This window comes from Oryzias melastigma, linkage group LG17, assembly GCF_002922805.2.
Source record: "Oryzias melastigma strain HK-1 linkage group LG17, ASM292280v2, whole genome shotgun sequence".
Lineage (NCBI taxonomy): Eukaryota > Metazoa > Chordata > Actinopteri > Beloniformes > Adrianichthyidae > Oryzias > Oryzias melastigma.
Genome location: NC_050528.1, coordinates 12,665,149 through 12,683,404, shown reverse-complemented (window position 1 = coordinate 12,683,404; position 18,256 = coordinate 12,665,149). Strand labels below are relative to the sequence as shown.

Sequence of the window (18,256 nt, the reverse complement as noted above, 5' to 3'; positions counted from 1 at the left end):
GGGCAGCAGTCTAAGCAAAGATGCCCAGACTTCCCTCTCCCCGGCTACTTCCTCCAGCTCCTCTTGGGGATCACGAGGCATTCCTTCCCAGGCCAGCCGAGAAACGTAGCCTCTCCAGCGTGTCCTGGGTCTTCCCCAGGGCCTCCGCCCAGTGGAACATGCCCGGAAACCTCTCCAGGGAGGCGTCCAGGAGGCATCCGGACCAGATGCCCGAGCCACCTCAACTGGCTCCTCTCAATGCGGAGGAGAAGCGGCTCTACTCCGAGCTCTCTCCCGGTGACTGAGCTCCTCACCCTATCTCTAAGGGAGTGCCCAGCCACCCTCCGGAGAAAACTCATTTCAGCTGCTTGTAGTCGAAGAACGAGATCCCAACTACAAGCGACTACAAGGTTAACGAGATGAAAAGTAAAAAGCTAAAAGGCTGTTAACTTTATAAAATATATACATTCAACATGGCCTTAGTGGAGTTTGGAGTGTAACTGTATGAGTTTGTGGACAGGTGTCTTTTATAAGATAATTAATACAGGTAACGAGTGGAGGACAGAGGATCCTGTGACAGAAGAAGTTACAGGTCTGTGAGAGACAGAAATCTTGCTGGTTTGTGATCAAATACTTATTTTTCACCATAATTTACACATAAATTACTTAAAAATCAGACTGTGATTTTCTAGATTTTTTTTCTCATTTTGTCTCTCAGTTGAGGAGGTATATCAAAGATGAAAATTACAGGCCTCCCATCTTTTTAAGTGGGAGAACTACAATTAGTGACTGACTAAATACTTTTATGCCCCACTCCAAGTAACAAATACAATCTTTTTCAAACAGTATTTTTTGTATCTCCTCCTGATTTACAATGATTTCAATAAAGAAAAATTCAGAAATACAGTTTAACGTTTATTATTCTTTATATGTCATCATAAAAATGCCACAAGAACATGTCAGAAACACCTTTTTTCATTGGAGTGGGTTTCTAAACACACATCCTGGCAGGGGCAGAACCACTGACAGCATTCAACATCACACCTTCAACTTCCACCTTCAGACTCATCATCCTATATGACACTCTCTTCACCTCCGGAACATTTTTACCTCCTCCTTCAGGATCACTCCTCCACTGTTCCTCTCTCCATTCACACCACCATAAAACAGCTATAAAAATCTATACGCCTTGCTGTCTTTCCATCTGGCGTCTTGAACACACAACACATCCGTCTTCCTTTTTTCCTTCATGTCGACCAACTCTCCGATTTGTATCTTACCTTTGAAAGTCTCAACATTCAAAGACCTTTACTCCAGCTTTATTTGTTTATTTTTCAAGAATTATATCCTTTAAAGGTCTGGTTATGAAGGATGAGGGGGTCAGTGATGCTTCCCTCAGAGAGGATGTGAGATGTGGAGTTTCTGCCCCCTTCAGGAGGATTTCTGAATTACCATAGCTCGTTAGCCCCACCCCGCAGGATCACGCACGCCCGCACGCACGCCTCCCACAGCCGTCGTGTCAGTAATCCTCTCTCGGTCATCATGGCGGAGATCAAAACGGGAATCTTTGCTAAAAACGTGCAGAAGCGGCTGAACCGCGCGCAGGAGAAGGTAGGAAGGCGGGCTGGGGGTAGAGGGTATACTGAGGATGCGGGTGGAGGAAGGGGGGGCTCTGATGTGACGGGTGAAGGCTGCGGGCCTGCGGGGATGGCCATCGATCATCGGCTCATGTCACTGATCGATACGGACCCCCGCGTGAGTCCCTGGAAAAACGTTAAAAATGATGCGGCGCGCTGATTGGCAGAAATCCTCAAAGTGAGGATTAACACGACCGCACGTGACGTCACCGAGCTGCTAAAACGGCACGCGCGGTTCTGGACGGAGCGGGGACTTTCGAGTGGGCAGCCTGCGGCGAGAATGACGCCACGGCTGCGGTTACCTGCGTCACAGGTGCCGTGTTCACTGTCCGCTCAGATCCCCCCGTAAAGAAAACGGCGAAAGAGGAGCTGTCCGAGTGCTGAAAGTGAGGAGCCCGGTGCATCATGGGAGGACAGCATAACTAGCATAACTTCACTTAACCTTAACTTAACCTTAACGGGCTCAGCTTTATAAGGCAAAATATGTAGAAGATTTTAACACAGATATAAATTTAACGAATTCAATAGTTGACTCAGTAAAATAAGAGAGTGTAGTTGAAGGATTTACCTCTCCATTCTATCTTAAGAAGTTCTAGGAATGAGCAGTAATCCTGCAAACTGAAAACAGTCTTCTGTTTGGTGAAGCTGTCCACTCTTTGAGGAATATTATCAGACTTATTTAAAAGAATACATTTTAACAAACTAACTAAAAATGACACAAATGTGATCTGCAAATAATTATTTTAAACTCAGCAGCTAAACTTTGAAGGCGTTTGGAGAGGTTGTGACGCAGCCTCGTTAGGAATTACAGCACACTCATTTTGTGTGAACTTATTTCTCTGACATTCAAGAACATTCTAGAAAAGTGAAGTATTTATCCAAAATGACGTCTTACTTTCTCACTATAGGATTGCAGACAAAATCTCAATTTTTGGGTCACGGTTTTGTTTAATTTTCTTGTATGATTTGAATGGTAGTCCAGAAGTGGAAATCACATCAACAAATCCCTCAGCAAAAACACTTAAAAGATAAAAAAATATAAACATATATATACTAATATATTTATATTAAAAAAGCAGGATTACATTGTAGAGAAAAAAATTCAGAAACTAATAACAGAGGGAAAAAATTTGAAAATAAAGGTAAATTCCAGAAATTAAAAGCAAAACGTCAAGAAACAAAACACAACGAGAAACCAGAGAAGTCTGGTATTATGGGACATCGCTGATTGGATGATGACATCCACTATCGCCACAAATCAAATAACTTTGGGTTAAAATGTTGGACAAACATCATCATCACAGTCAGCAGTTTCCCATATCTACCTTTTCCAGTTTCACACTGTTTTGTCTTTTGACATTTCATTTTGATTTCTAGAAATTACTTCTGTTTTCTGAAATATTTTTTTTGTTGTTTGTTTTTAAAGTCTTGATTTTTGGAATTTAATTATATTTACTAAATGTAATGCTGTTTTTTTTTAATGTCATTGTAATCTTTAAAATGTTTTCGTGTTGAGTGACTTGTTGATATGATTTCCACTTAAGAGACACTAAATTGTTTATTATAAAACAACAACAACAACAAAAAAACAACCCAAATTATATATATATATATATATATGCTGTATATATATTAATTTGCTATAAAGCAAGTGACAATGAATAAAATGCCTTTCACTTGGCTCCTACTAAGCCTGGTGTAATGAAATAAAGCTATTAATGATAAATCCTTCATAAATTTAGCACAACAATTTGCTTGACATTTTCAGCAATGCAACAATTCCCTACGATTCAGCTCCAATGGTTTACAGTAGTGGTACAGTTTAACTTTCCATTGAGAATTGCAGCATATATATATTTATAAACACATGTTATGTTACACCATTAAAGTCAATTGTTGTATCCTGTTTTAAATTTAATATTTTTAATATTGTTTTGTTATAGGTGTACACAGTTAATCGACTTAATCAAATAATTATTTTATATTCCTATGATCCAACCAGATCAATCTGTCTGAGGCAAGGATTAATCCGACTGACGTATAGCGTTATAAAATCTTTTTGAAATCAAATAAATTGATTAAAAGGACCAAGTCCTTCACAGCGAAAAACACACGTGATGCAGCAAAAACCAAATGAAAGGGAAAGTGAATCATAGCATTTCAAATTTCTAAAGAATGGAGAATAGATTGATTTACTAGTCATTTTTAGGAAGGCGGTTGAGCTCTACTTCCTCTGATGACGCAGATTTTTAATGTTTTTATAATCGTATGTGTTTTAGGTTTTGCAGAAACTGGGAAAAGCAGATGAAACCAAAGATGAGCAGTTTGAACAAGTGGTTTCCAACTTCAAGAGACAGGAGGTAAGATCCGCTCCAGCTGAGAATATCGCCTTTCATGTCAAGGAGCTGATAAGAACATGGTTTGTATGGATGGTTTGTACTAGGTTTGAGGCGAGAAGGTAAACTTTGTATAAGTTAGGGGAGATTTTTGTCCACCATTAAGGGGTTGAAAATTCCAAAGTTCTGTATTTTAAACAATAAAGAAATGATCTCACTGATTTTAGAAAAGCAAGAGTCTACAGTACTCCGGTTGAGGGCTGGAGAATTGAGGTGGAGTGGTGCCTTTGACATTCTCCTGGCTGGACTCCAGCACCATTTTGGAATAACGATCTGGAAAAAGACTTAGTGACACAAACAATTTGACAGTCAGTGAGAATGTGACTAACCAGAAGTGTGTTGTGTCAGTCTGAAGGCTCACGGCTGCAGCGGGAAATGAAGGCCTACATGTCTGCGATCAAAGGTCTGTTCTAAAATCTTTGTCAAACTTCCAGTCTTATTTGAATTTTTCACTTGAATTTGGTTCAGAAACTTTATTTCCTTCTTTTTCAGGGATGCAGCAGGCCTCTATCAACCTGACCCAGTCTCTGCATGAAGTCTACGAGCCGGACTGGCATGGAAAAGACGAGGTCCTGACGATTGGAAAGGTCAGTCTCAGCGGCACAGTTTATCGCACCACACCGACATCTGAAAACCGAGCCACAGTTTACGGAGAAGGCTTTCACTTCAGGGGTAGAAGAGCCAATTCAGCTCGAAAAAAATCCACGCCCTTTTGGTGCTTCCCACTAAAGGTTGCAACAGAAGAGTCTTTCAACTGCATGGAAGAGTTGGATAAAATTGTCAGAGAGATTCGGTCCATGTTGAGGAGATAATAGCGAAATAATTAACTTAACATGTTTTCCAAAGGGTTCAACTCAGCAACAGACTCTGTTCCCTCAACTGAAAGAGACTTCAATCCTCTGGACTCACTGCTTCTCTGTCATACTTCCACTTTACTCTGTCTCCGTTCAGTCAACGTGTAATAGATGGAAATAAGGCAGCTGTAGAGCCGGAACAGGAATAAAGCTTCAAATCCAGATGTTGTCACCCCCCAAGTCCCAAAGTCTTGTTCAGATCAGCTCTGTGGGATTCTGCAGCACCTCTTGTTTTCTAAGGAAGCTCACGTTCTTCAATGTCTACTGCAGCATGATGTTCCATGTCTTCTGTCTGTGGAGATAACATCTGCAGTCAGTTGTTGATGCAGCAGCATCAGTGACTTTAAGAGGAAGAGTGATCTGACAAAGAAGGCTGGCTCTGTTCTGGTTCTGTTCTGGAGCCTCTAAAGCGGATTACTTTACCTAGGATGTTTCATTGGATCCATATCTGATGATACCTTGAGTACGCTGGTCTGTGATAACTCCTGACATAGAATATATGCCTTGATTTGAAGTGTGTTTGAATGTTTCTGATTCGGAGTGAGCTGAGAGTGAAGAGGGCTTATATTTATATTTATATTTAAATAAGTAGAGTTTGTTTGCAGTCAGTACTGTCATCTACAGCTGCACCAGGTAGACTGCTCAGCCTCATTCTGGAGCTGAGTGATGTTCCATCAGAGTAAACTGGGATATCCCTTAAAGTCAGTGCACCTTCAGAGTTCCTTTAGGGACAAAGAAATAAAGCAAATACAAAGGAGTCCTTAAGATACCGGCTGCCTAAATCTGTCATGACACTCTCGAAAGCACAATCACTAAAGAACAAGTGGGATAAACTGTGCTGACCTAGTGTGATCCAGTTTATCAAATAACTAGTCTATGTGTGTTTTGTGGAGATGTGTAGTCATCTTCTCAGCTTAGACCAATGCAACTCTCAACATGAGTTCAACTTGTGTTTTAGCAAAATCTCTGGTCACATCCCCTTTGTGTTTGTTAGACCAAAATGTTAACATGCTGCTTTTTTAAAAATTCAAACTCAACTCCTGTATTTCCTGCAGGACTGTGATGCCTTGTGGGAAGACTTCCACAACAAACTGGTGGACTCTACCCTCTTGAACCTGGATGAGTACCTGCTGCAGTTCCCAGACCTCAAGGTAGACATAATCTTTTCCTTTGGTTAAAGAATAAAAATGACACGAAGAATGAAACTTGAACTGAGCGTTGTTTCAGACCCGCGTGGCCAAAAGGAGCCGGAAACTGATCGACTACGACAGCGCACGCCACCATTTGGAAACTCTGCAAACATCGGGGTTAAAGAATGACCGCAAAATCACAAAGGTTGGTCTTTTAGTTCTCTGTCGAACCAGTTTGAGGTTAGAAATGAAAGGAGATGAAAGCTTAAGACTTGTAGGACTGACTGAGTGTTGGTACGCAGGCGGAAGAAGAGTTGAGAAAGGCTCAGAGAGTGTTTGATGAGCTGAACGTTGGTCTGCAGGATGAACTGCCAACTTTGTGGGACCGGTGAGTCATGTCACACACATGTTTACACACATTAGGCTGCATTCATGTGCAGCATGTAAAGCTCAATTTATTTATTTTAAATCAGTAGCCCACAGCAGGTAGGTCTAGAGATTTAACAGACATTCAACAGCTTTCCTCTGCAAATAAAGAGTATTAGAATGTTCATCCAAACAGCTCAGCTTACAGTTTCTGCTAAGATCAACATGAACAATAAGTGGATTGGATTAACGTCAGACATTCAGGATATCAGTAAACTGCGTTTGGTTCTTCTACAGCCGGGTTGGCTTCTACATTAGCACCTTTAAGAGTGTGACGAGTCTGGAGGCAAAGTTTCATCGTGAAATCTCATTGGTGAGTTCGTTTTCTGGGTTTTGTTTGTCGTTCCGGCAGTATTTAGTGTGACAAAGAGTTTTAGTTGGAGGAATAAACTGAAAACGATCCTATTTCAGGTCTGCAGAGAGTTGTATGAGGTGATGACCCAGCTGCGTGAGCAGCACTCTGACAAAATCTTCACCATTCAAGGAGCCCCAAGGTAATCGGCCAACCAGCTCAAATTACTGTTCAACTCCAAATCTGTTCAAATGACACAGAGTAATGAAACGCTTACAAAGATAAAGATTAGTTTGGTGTCTCCCTGAACTACCTTCATCTCCAGTTTCCTTTTCTTGAACAGTATGAAAAAGTAATTAGGGTTTCTTTGTCAGAAACTCTCCTTATTTCATCAGCAAAACAAATTGATGACCTTTTATTGAATAATTTAAAAGATGAAGATGGGGTCAATACAGGTATGCCAGGTGTGTTTTTTTAATTCTTTTTTTCTTCATCAGTGATTCAGGACCTTTGCGTCTGGCGAGGACCCCATCACCGCCAGAGGATGAGAGCCCCCCGGAGAGCCCTGACATGAGCTACAACAACAGGCTCCGCCCTGTCTCACCTGGTCCACCACGACCCAAATCTCCTGTACAGGTAAATCTCGTTCAGAAAGATGGAATCCAGATTGCATTTAGCACAAAAACAAAAAAGTTTAGATCAGGAGTGTCCAAATCCAGCCCTTAAAGCCCGTAATCCTGCTTCTGTTCAAAACACTGGAGCACACCTGGTCCAGTGTTAGCAGCAGGTATGACAGGTATATCTGGATTGGGATACCCCAGATTTAGATAATGCAGATCATTTAAAGTTAATGATCTTGAGTCCAGCTGATGTGATCTCGAACAGGGGTCTACAACCCTGTTCCTCGTGATCTAGCGCCATGCTTGTTTTGCAGTGAACACTGCTTCAGTAAGTACTGGTCACCTGGATCAATCGGAAACTGGGCTCACTCAAAACAGCTCACCATCAATTACTGAAGCTGCAAAGCAACCAAGGCAGTAACCATTTTGGTTCAGTTATTTCGCTCTTGGACCACTTTGTATTCAAATTGAAGAATTTCAGAGAGAACCGAAGTACAGTCCGATTGGAAACAAACCTAGACCATCTGGAAAGATGGGCCTGAGAGTTGTTACTGGTTCTGGACCAGAGTTCGCTTGCATGTATTCAGACTGAAACTTCGTTCCGGATTGACGAGGGAAACAAACTCTGATTCACTTTAGGTGAACTTGATGTGTCCAGTCTGAATACACCCTAACAAACTGTTCCTGCAACTTTATTTATGATGTGCCATTCTTGCAACATACAGCAACGTATTGTATCTGGAACACACAACCATGTCATACAGTAACTATACTTCCATTACAAGAACATTATGCACTTACAATGCAAAACACTGATGTACTTTCAACAGACAAATGTGCTGTCTCCACAAACATGAACATGTCAATCCTGCAACACAAAACTATGGAACACAAAATTTGCAGCAAAAGAAACACGTTCTCCCTACAACACATACAAAAAAAGAACAAGTCTGATGTCCAACACAATAATTGTATATTCCTTCAACCCAATATCTTGTTACTACAACATAATCATCTCACAACCACACACAATTACAAAACAAGAACATGTTATTCCTGAAACAAAAAGCAATTAGTTCTTGCAACTCTCAGACACATTTCTGCAACACAAGAACATCTTGGACCTGCAACACAACTATGTCATACGTACAACACATGCACAAGTGTCTCTGCAACACAGGAGTGTGTCATACCTATAACACTAAAAAGTTTCATTCCTGCTACACAATATGTCGTTCTTTCTGACACAAAATCATGCAAAACAAGATTAAATTGCACTAAAATTGTATATTCATGCAATGCAATAAGTTGTACCTGCTATACATATTCATGTCTTACCAGTAACACATAACCTTGAATTAACCTGCAAAAACAAGAACATGTCATTCCTGCAGAACAAAAGCATGTTGTTCGTGCAACACAAGAACATATTCTTTTTGCCACACCCCACTTTATTATAAATGCAATACAGATGTTTATTATACCTCCAATGCACAATCATTTATTATCTTTAGCTTGCAATGTTCTTCTAACACACGATTTAGTAGTAATGGTTTAGTGTTTATTGGACGTTCTGTTAACTCTATGTGACTGTTTTTTCTTTTCGGCACACTTTTCTCTGTTGATGGGTGAGTGAACACGTAAATGCAGCTTTTTGTCGTCTGTCTTTATCCCTTTATGTTGGCTCACTTTATCCTGACCGGTGTTGTGGGTTTACCTCCAACTCAGTTTGGAGTTGAAAACCCATGTTTTGTGTTTGTGTATTTTAATTTTAAATACATTGGTTCTGGTCAGGTGGACCTTATAACTCCTCAGAGAAAAAAGCAAATTGATGAATCAATTTTTATTTTAGTACATATTATTTAAGATCAGATCAACAAGACGGTGAGCCAGAACCATTGTCTTTATCGTGGATGAGACGCTGGCCAACCCTGATGGATCAATCAATAAAACTCCATTTGTGTAACACTTGAACAACCTCTGATCAGATCAAAGTGCTTCCCATTAAACCAATGATAAAACACTAGACTACTTTGAATAAAAAACAAGTTACCAGATAAAAACACAGAACAAGAAAAGATTACAATGTTATTATTATTCCTCCAAAGAAACTGCTCCTTATTGCTGAAAGTTAGCCATTTTTAGTCATTCCACAGCTGTTGTTACCACGGTTGCTGCTTTCAACATTGTAGCTTTGTTAATTTCCATTGCAATTAGGTCTTAATAATCTTACATGACCCTCAAGCAAAATTATTAGTCTTGGCCCCTTGTGTTTGACACTTACCGTAGGCAGAGAAGCAACACAAGCAATATTGCTATAATAACACCTGTGGTGCGCATAGTGGGCTCTGTGTGTAGGTTGCACTATTAAAATGTATTAAAATCCATACCCATATACATTTCATTGTTTGTTTTTAAGCAGAATGAGTGGCACAATTTGATTAAAAGTGCTCAAAATAGTGTTAACAATTAATTTAAAGAAGATCGCTTGTAGTCTGAGTATTTTCCAAAAAAAATTTGTCAAAGTGGTGGTAGGAGCTGATCTGTATTCAGATTATCTAAAACGGATGTGTAATAGTACTGTCATCAGCCACTGATGCTATTGTCAGTATGCTAAAGGTCTGACATTTACAAATAATTGACATTTAGAGAAACATTTCAGCCTGAAAAAAGTCTACTACCCCTGAAGCTCAGAACTGATCTGGTACATTTGTGACATTACTGTGCTCCCTTCAAATCCATTGGTCAGTATTATTTGTGTGTTCTGTGGGATTGTGTAGTACTCATGTTTTGTGGTACATGACTGTCATTGATCCTTCAACTGTTCCCCCTTGAAGGAGTCCTGTGTTCCCCCCTCTTGCTTCATGCCGCTTTTAGAGTAGCTGTAGACCAACATCTTTGCTTAACTGTTAATGTCAGGCTGTATGAAGCTGCAGTGAAGATGATGCAGTGGCATTCTAATCCGCTAAAATTTAATATTTTTTGTGTTTTATAACTGTAAGGGTTGCAGTTACCTCTTAGCACTCATTTATGAGCTACCAAACTCTTTGTCTGTAGTCCAACAGTCCTGTTCTTTGCTGCACATTGACAGTTTGGCTGCAGATGCCTATCAAAGCCGACCCTTTTGCTGATCCTGATCACCTGTACTATGACTTGTTAACTCACTCCTCCTAATTTCTTTGGCAGCTGAAAAAGGGGCCACCAGTGCCTCCTCCACCAAAGGTCACACCTACAAAGGAGCTAGCTGAGGAGCAGATCATTGACCTGTTTGGTGGGGACTTCCTACCAGCACCTTCACCCTCACAGGTATGATGGACTCAGATCTCTACTGTAGTTGTTTGGTTGGTGCGGATATTCATCTGTCTGTTCTTCACAGCCCAACGAGCGACCAGGGGAGTCCCTGCTTGATTTAGACTTTGATGCTTTTCAACCGGATGAAAGTGTTTCACCAATACCTCAGGTATCTCCCATCAACCAGGTGTAGAACTATCAACCACCCCCTACCACACTGTACAAAGCATTGATGCCACTGGTAGCCATCATCTGTATAGTCACTTCCCTACAATCGACACCATTTCAGAATGAAAACCCTTATTTCAAAGCAATACTTGATAGTTACACCCCTTTTTGTGTCTAGTGGATCTGGAGCATAACGGCCTCAGCCGTAACATTGATACTCGTAAAAGCTTCTATACCCAACTTTTATCTGTCAAAGAATTCAGGGTAGTCGAGTACAGGCTCTGTTCTTTCTGCAAAGAAAGCCCTCAGGACAAGTTCTTGCATCTCTTTAAATAATTTAAAAGTGTTTACTTAAACATTGTTGTCCTTGTTCTCCTCTTTCAGACAGCCGTGCCGTGGGACATGTGGTCGGTGAGTACCATTATCAGCACTGTCAATCCACTATTGATGACCCCTTGATCACTTCGAATGTCGTTAATGAACTCTCAATATTAATCAGAAAAGCTGAACAAAGTATTTCAATGTGCACACTGGTAGTAATTCACAACCAAGTAAGCAGAAGTAAAGGAGACTGACATGTACAAAAAAGGGGTCAGTGTTAGGCCTAACCCTCGGGTTTCATTAATGAAGACCCTTAGTAAAAAGTGCAGATATTGAGTGCATGTGCAAAAAGACAGAGTGACGATTGCTTATCATTAGCAGATGATTAACCTGACAGCAGGTGCAAACGGCATCATTTGAATGAAAAGTTAGATTGTCCAATAGTCTCACCAAAGACGCGTTAAGGACATCAAGAAGGTTGCAAACACAAAATTAAACCATAGATTAGAGCAACTGGATATAATTTCCTCAGAGGTATAGAAACTCTAGAAAGTGTTTGAGAATGATAACAACAGTGAAATTAATTGCTTTGGGAAAATGTAGATTTGGCAAATGGCTACGGATTCAATCAGTTTGCATTGTGTGACTTGTGGCCCAGTTTTGTTGTTCACCTTTTGACACATCCCCTCAGGGGTCGCCACAGCGAAACAGCTTTTACTGACTCATGCATTTGGTTTGGCAGGGATTTTTATGCTGGATGCCTTTCCTGACACAATCCTTTACTTTATGTGACCCAGACCCAGGGCCCCTTGTGGCAACATAGTTAGGGTCTTGCCTAACTGGATTAAGCTTAAGAACCCTGGCTCCCCATGCACCAGTCCTGCATGGAGCCAACTGAGCCATCCAGCCACTACGGCCATGGCCAAGTGTATGCTAGGGTTTAGGGGAGTACATTATGATCAGGTTAGGTCTAATTCTGGTCTCTGAACTAGAAGTAGTTAAGTTAGTAGTTCATTACAAGCTTCTTTTAGGTTTCAAGTAAAGTTCTGTTCTTGTCTAAAGTTGCAAGTGTTTTTACCATCAGGAACCACTTTTAACTGTATTTATTTTGTTTACAGGGAAACTCCCAGCCCGCACAGCCTGTAAGTATTCGCACTAACACATCTAGAATCAAACAGGTGTCTCTCTGAAAAGCCAAAGCAAAGAATCTTCAACATCTTGCAGAACAAGGCCCCGAGGACCAGAACGGGCTAAAGTTTTAATGTTCATTTTCTCTTGTTGTGAGACTTAATAGACTAAACATTTACAATTACAAGCGTCAAGTTTACTTCAATTTTAATAATTTCTCACAAACGTATTTCTTATCTCTACGTTCAGTTAAGTTCAAGACTCTTTCACTCATTTTTTAAGTTTTGGTTTGACCAGTTTTAGCTGCTTGTATCCAAAATCATTTCCTATCGGTTGTGAGTTTTAGATACTTACATGGAAATTAGAAGCTTTGAATTCAGCCACTTCACCCTTCTACCTATCAATACTGTGGGCCAAACTAGCCCCAGTTGTGAACAAGACTGGAAGATACTTGAACTCCTCCACATGGGGCAGGAACTTTTCCTCTCCTTGAAGAGGACAAGCCTCCCTTGTTCAGAGAAGAGCTGTGGTTTCTTGGTTGAAGGTGCTAGTTTTCCTTTCAGCCTCTTAAAACTCAACTACAAACCACCTCAGCCAACAATAAAGGTTCTCATCAACAAAACATCATCATCTTCAAAAGGCATAGATGAAATCCTGAGGTTTTAAATCAAACTCCAGCCGGAGCCTGGTTGCTCCTAAAATTTATGTTAAAAAAAAAATCAACCAAAAAAGTATCAAAGGGAATTCTCAGTGGAGTCCAACCTCCACTGGAAACAAGTTGTTGGGATGCTGCAGGAATCTGTACCTGATGCTTTTTCAGCTTAATTTGGTTCAAATGGGGGGTCCGAATCTTAATCTACATGTTTTGTCTAAGCAGGTTGCTGATACCGGTTTTGTGGCTGAATGGACTGCTGATTTTGGTTCAATGTCAGCAAACGGAGAAGCTGCTTCCTCGGCTGACGCTTTCACCACGGGGCTGCAAGAGGGCCAGGGCGGAGCTCAGGAAGGGACTCTGGTTGGAGATGGAGACACAAAGACATCTCCTCAGGACAAAGAGCTGGTGGACGAGGTTAGCTGGCAAGAATCTCAGACTAACCCCCACCATCATTCTCGTGGAACTAGCACTGATGAAGATGATGCTGGCCAGGCAGATGCAGGCAGTAAAAAAACAACTCAGGAAGACCGCAGGAAGTCTACTCCAGGACTCATTTTCACCAACGAGTTTGGTGAGGAGGTTGAGGACAGCACAGGGGACAGAGGAGACAACTGGTCTAGGTCTGTGGATGGGTCAGGGTCTGAGTATGAGACTGCTGAAGAGTGGGGAGACAGTGGTCAAGGGGGTGGTTGGGCAAGTGCAGATGAAGAATTTCCAATTGAAGATCATCCTCTAGTGGACAAATCAGACAATCTGGAGGGTGATGTGGAGGATGGGGTTGTTTATGAACAGACGGAAGCCGAAAGTGATTCTTCACAAATGACCTGTTCTGAAAAACAAATGGACTCATCTGCGGTTAATGACCACTTTGGAGCTAGTTCAAAAGAAGACCAAAGAGATTTGCCCCCCAAAACTGACCATTTGGGTCTTTTTGGGTTAGATTCTGAAAGTTCTGCTGAAATCCCGACAGCTGCCGCTTTTGATTTAGATCCTTTTGGAGAAAAGGAGACTGAGGGTATGTTTGATTTGAATCTTCCTACAGAAAAAAAGAAAGATGGTGGGTTTGAATCAGACCCTTTTGCAGAAAAACAGGGTCAGAGTGGGTGTGATTTAAGCCTATTTGCAGAAAAAAAGGGTGGAGGTGGTTTTGATTCAGATCCTTTTGCGGAAAAAAAGGGTGGAGGTGGGTTTGATTCAGATCCTTTTGCGGAAAAAGAGGGTGGAGCTGGGTTTGATTCAGATCCTTTTGCGGAAAAAGAGGGTGGAGGTGGATTTGAATCAGATCTTTTTGCAGAAAAAGAAGGTGGAGGTGGGTTTGAATCAGATCCTTTTGCCGAAAAAGAAGGTGGGGGTGGGTTTGATTCAGATCTTTTTACAGAGAAAGAGGGTGGAGGTGGGTTTGATTCAGACCCGTTTGCTGAAAAAGAAGGTGGGGGTGGGTTTGATTCAGATCCTTTTGCCGAAAAAGAGGGTGAAGGTGGGTTTGATTCAGACCCTTTTGCAGAAAAAGAGGGTGGAGAAATATTTAGTGTGGATGCTTTTGCACCTGGAAGTACTTTAAATTCAGATGTTTTTCAACAAATTGGGCTTGACCACAGTCAGGAAGAACAATGTGGGCAGGGTAAAGACATTCTTGCAGGATGCAACATGGCAGGTTCCCTGGAAAGTAGCACTTCTGGACCCCAGACCTCAGCCGTGCGGCAGGCAAGCATGAGCAGAGGCCATGAGTCCTTGCCCGCTCCACAAACCTCCTTCCATGGAACACCAGCAGAGGGCAAAAAGGAAGCTAAGACTCCTGTAACACACAAAGACACAGAAAACTCAGATATGTCCGAAGATGAAGCTACAAACCGGAGACTTGGGAAGTTGTACCAAGATCTAGATACAGAGAAGGAAGAGGTACTAACTTCTCCACCACTTTTCAGTTTAGCCGATAGCATAGAATAGATTAGAATACAGTGCAGAAGCCCTGTTCTGTTTTCTCCCCTCCACACAGACCGTTTAGCGAAAATTCTCCCAAAACAGCCTGGATCCCAGTCTTAGAATTCCTACTTCCCTCCTAGTCTAGTAGATTATGTTATTGTTGTCCTCATATCTAATTTCAGCTAAACCTATTTTCTCCCAAACTTCCAATACTAACTTTTCTTTCTGATATTGAACTTAGGTTGCCAGTTCTTTTAATGGATTTACACAGGTAATTTCTTTGGCCTCAAAAATATAATCATGCATTTTACACATGTGAACCCTGGCTTTTGACCTAATTTGCATTATGTTCCAGTTTGTTGAATCCACTGATGTCAGTAGGAGTTTCAAATTATTGTTTTAAAACATATAATTTAATTGTCTTTTAACAAAGAAATTTGCTCCCAAATATTTCCACCATAAGTGTCTTAAATCTGGTCTCATTTCCCTCTGTGTGCCAAAGTTGCTACAGCTTTTTAAACATGTAAATAATATTGCTAATAATTTTCTAATTTTTTTCCCTCATATTTATTCTTTTAATGCATCCAACCTGAAGGACGCAGGTGACCCGTCATTCTTCGCAGATTTTGATAACATAGTAAGTTTTCTAAATTAGCTTTTTTTTAATTTTATTTTGAACTGTAGCTGTTTTTAATGGCCTCATAATAATAATTAATATTATAAGAGCAGAATTTGTGATTCAGAAAAATCTTGATTTAAATTAGTTATAACACTAAGAACTGTTACCACTTTATAATTTGAGTAATTTTATTATTGATATATCTGCAAAACCTTTCCCTCCCAGTGTCGGTTTAGGATTACTTTTCCTGGAATTAATCCAATATTTCTTTGCAAAAGAATGATGTTAACAGCAATTCATCCAAAGACCCTGAAGCATCTGGAACAGAAACCGTTGGCTCAGCAGAGGCTACTGATGAACAGGATAAATGTGAAACTCCCCCAGCTGGGGCAGAGGAGCCCAAAAGTCCACCTCTTCCCTATGATGAGAAACCTCCAAGTCCTCAGGGGGAGGAAGAGGTGGTGGAACCTCAACCAAGTCCTACTGATGAAGTGGAAGAACCAAAAGCTTCCCTCTCAGATCAAGATGAACAAGGAAAACATTCAGAGGAGGAAAAACCGACTGTGAGTGACATTTTTGATGAGCCATCCATCAAGTTATCATCATCCTCGTGGTCATCTTCATCACCATCCCACTCTTGACGTTCAAGATCATCTTCATTTTATCAATAATGCCGCCATCGTTTTGTTTTTAACATTATGATCATAATAATGTCCACAGTTCGTATGATCAAATTCATCATTGTTACCATCATGGTTATTTTCACCATTTTAATCATTTTCATCTTCATCTTCATGAGCATCCGTCTCATGGTCATCAACGTTATTATCTTCATCATTATGAACTTATGTAGATAGGGTCCATTTTTCCCACCCTGAATGCTAGACCATCCTCTTCAGAGTCATCGTCCTATCAATCTGTTCATCTTTATCATCTTAATTGTCTTGGTTTTTGAAGTTTTCATCATGTTCATCATCCTTATAGTCTTTATAATGATCCTCATGGTCATAATTCTCCTCGTAGACACCATCATCCAACAACCAGACCTTTTCACAATCATTCTTATTCTTTCCAACCAAGGTGTCATTGCAATCTTTCTACTTCTGTCAAAACTGTCTACATATCAATTTCATGCAAGCAGAATGTGATTTATAAAATCTGGTGTACTTTTTAAATAGTATATATATGAGTAAACCATTTGCATCAGCGTTAATTTATATATGTGATATTTTTCTCTCCAAGGCTTCATTTGGAGCTGCAGACTCTGAGCAGGTGGAGCCCTTCACAGTACGTTATTCTAAACCATCAAATACATTGTTTAGGTTTGGGTTTCATAAAAAAGAACTTTTGTAACTATAGACTTCATGTTAATTTATTTTGTTGAGATAGTATGTTTTTGATATAGTAGGATAAAATAACAAACCAGAGTCAAGCATGATTTTGAAGTTGAGCTTTTTTGTAAGACTATAAACCAATTTTACCTGTAAGCATTTTCTTTTCGTGTGTTTCAACAGGTTCCTCCAGCTGAAGAGACCAAAACTACTTCAGATGAAGCTGCTACATCGGTATGTTTCTCTTAACACGCTGACTGTGTTTGGACCACCAAAAGTTCTGGCCCAACAATATCCTGCTTTATCGCATACACCACTTAATTTTTGACTGATTCCTAACAATGAACTGGATTTAGACACACTAAGGACTAGGGTTTGTTTCCTTGGATAATATGCATTGACTAGCAAGTGTAAAAGCACACTTGAACTCTAATACAGATCAAGGTGAACCCTGATTCACTTTAGAGAGTTTTTGTTGACATCGTGGTGAACTAAAGTAAGCAATTGATATTAATAAGGTGTTTTGATCAATTAATAGTACCCATATTTTTTTTCAGGCGGTTTATTCAGCTTTTGCTCTTTTTTACTTCTGATTTGCCGTGTTCAAAATCCAACAACATCAGCATAAAAAATTACAATTCTTAGCAATGTTTGGATCTTTACACTGAGTACATGAGACATTCCAGGTATGAAAGAAAGAGTTAACACAAATAATTGACATGCCAGGATATGTTAAGAATACTCAAGTATAATGGCTAAAAAGAGTCTTGGCTATTTGCATTGGAGGAAAATATATGCCCTTGTATGAAACAATTATTACCTATTCCCGAATCATAAAAGGCCAGTATTGTACTAAAGAACTGCAGAAATTATTTTTTTGGCAAAGTTTTAGTCATCTCTTTGTGGCTTCGGTTGGTACTTTTGACTTTATAAGTTGACTTTTTCTTCTTGGGTTCACAACAGGAACAGATGCCGATCCCCTCTGTGGTAATTGAACCGGCCTCCAGCAATGAAGGCGATGATGATCGTGATGCCGACATCATCTCTCCCACCACCATCAGTGACAATGGCGTGGCAATTCCAACTCAACCTATCAAACACATGAGCCCCTCAGGCTCAGCGTCAGGACTTCCTGATGACTTTTTGTACAAGGTAGGCCTTTTTGCCATGAGCAAAGAACTTTTACCCAGAAACCTATAGCATTAGTAACATAGTATCTGCCAGTATTTAAATCATGCAGTTTCTGTATCTGCAGGTGGAGACTATGCATGACTTTGAGGCTGCAAACTCTGATGAACTGGATCTAAAGAGAGGGGATATTGTTTTGGTGATTCCCACAGCTTCAGTGGAAGATCAGGTAAGAATACATAATATCTATATATATATACATATACAGTGTTCCCCCGCTTATTTGCGTTTCTTTATTCTTAGTTTTGCGTATTTGGGGATTTCTTTTCAATTACGTGACTCTCCCGGTCCTTCATAA

General features: G+C 40.4%; 1 protein-coding gene across 8 annotated transcripts in view; it reads left to right on the top strand.

Moving 5' to 3' along the window:
* Nucleotides 1-1,433: 1,433 nt before the first annotated feature.
* The window catches only part of amph (amphiphysin), a 19,111-nt gene continuing 2,288 nt past the window's right edge, over nucleotides 1,434-18,256 (top strand). Inside the window, exons 1-22 of one of the 8 annotated variants that reach the window (XM_024268720.2) lie at nucleotides 1,434-1,590; nucleotides 3,896-3,976; nucleotides 4,361-4,415; nucleotides 4,505-4,599; nucleotides 5,922-6,017; nucleotides 6,094-6,201; nucleotides 6,299-6,384; nucleotides 6,660-6,735; nucleotides 6,834-6,916; nucleotides 7,212-7,350; nucleotides 10,521-10,640; nucleotides 10,711-10,794; nucleotides 11,178-11,204; nucleotides 12,233-12,256; nucleotides 13,120-13,311; nucleotides 15,062-15,091; nucleotides 15,416-15,457; nucleotides 15,718-16,002; nucleotides 16,682-16,726; nucleotides 16,954-17,004; nucleotides 17,734-17,922; nucleotides 18,026-18,127. In XM_024268720.2, coding sequence (XP_024124488.1) covers nucleotides 1,522-1,590; nucleotides 3,896-3,976; nucleotides 4,361-4,415; nucleotides 4,505-4,599; nucleotides 5,922-6,017; nucleotides 6,094-6,201; nucleotides 6,299-6,384; nucleotides 6,660-6,735; nucleotides 6,834-6,916; nucleotides 7,212-7,350; nucleotides 10,521-10,640; nucleotides 10,711-10,794; nucleotides 11,178-11,204; nucleotides 12,233-12,256; nucleotides 13,120-13,311; nucleotides 15,062-15,091; nucleotides 15,416-15,457; nucleotides 15,718-16,002; nucleotides 16,682-16,726; nucleotides 16,954-17,004; nucleotides 17,734-17,922; nucleotides 18,026-18,127 — 2,079 coding nt within the window. In that variant the 5' untranslated portion in view covers nucleotides 1,434-1,521. Of the gene's footprint in view, nucleotides 1,591-3,895; nucleotides 3,977-4,360; nucleotides 4,416-4,504; nucleotides 4,600-5,921; nucleotides 6,018-6,093; nucleotides 6,202-6,298; nucleotides 6,385-6,659; nucleotides 6,736-6,833; nucleotides 6,917-7,211; nucleotides 7,351-10,520; nucleotides 10,641-10,710; nucleotides 10,795-11,177; nucleotides 11,205-12,232; nucleotides 12,257-13,119; nucleotides 13,312-13,565; nucleotides 14,797-15,061; nucleotides 15,092-15,415; nucleotides 15,458-15,717; nucleotides 16,003-16,681; nucleotides 16,727-16,953; nucleotides 17,005-17,733; nucleotides 17,923-18,025; nucleotides 18,128-18,256 lie in introns of those variants that run through there. The other 7 variants (XM_024268722.2, XM_024268724.2, XM_024268721.2 and 4 more) reach the window with 7 other exon arrangements.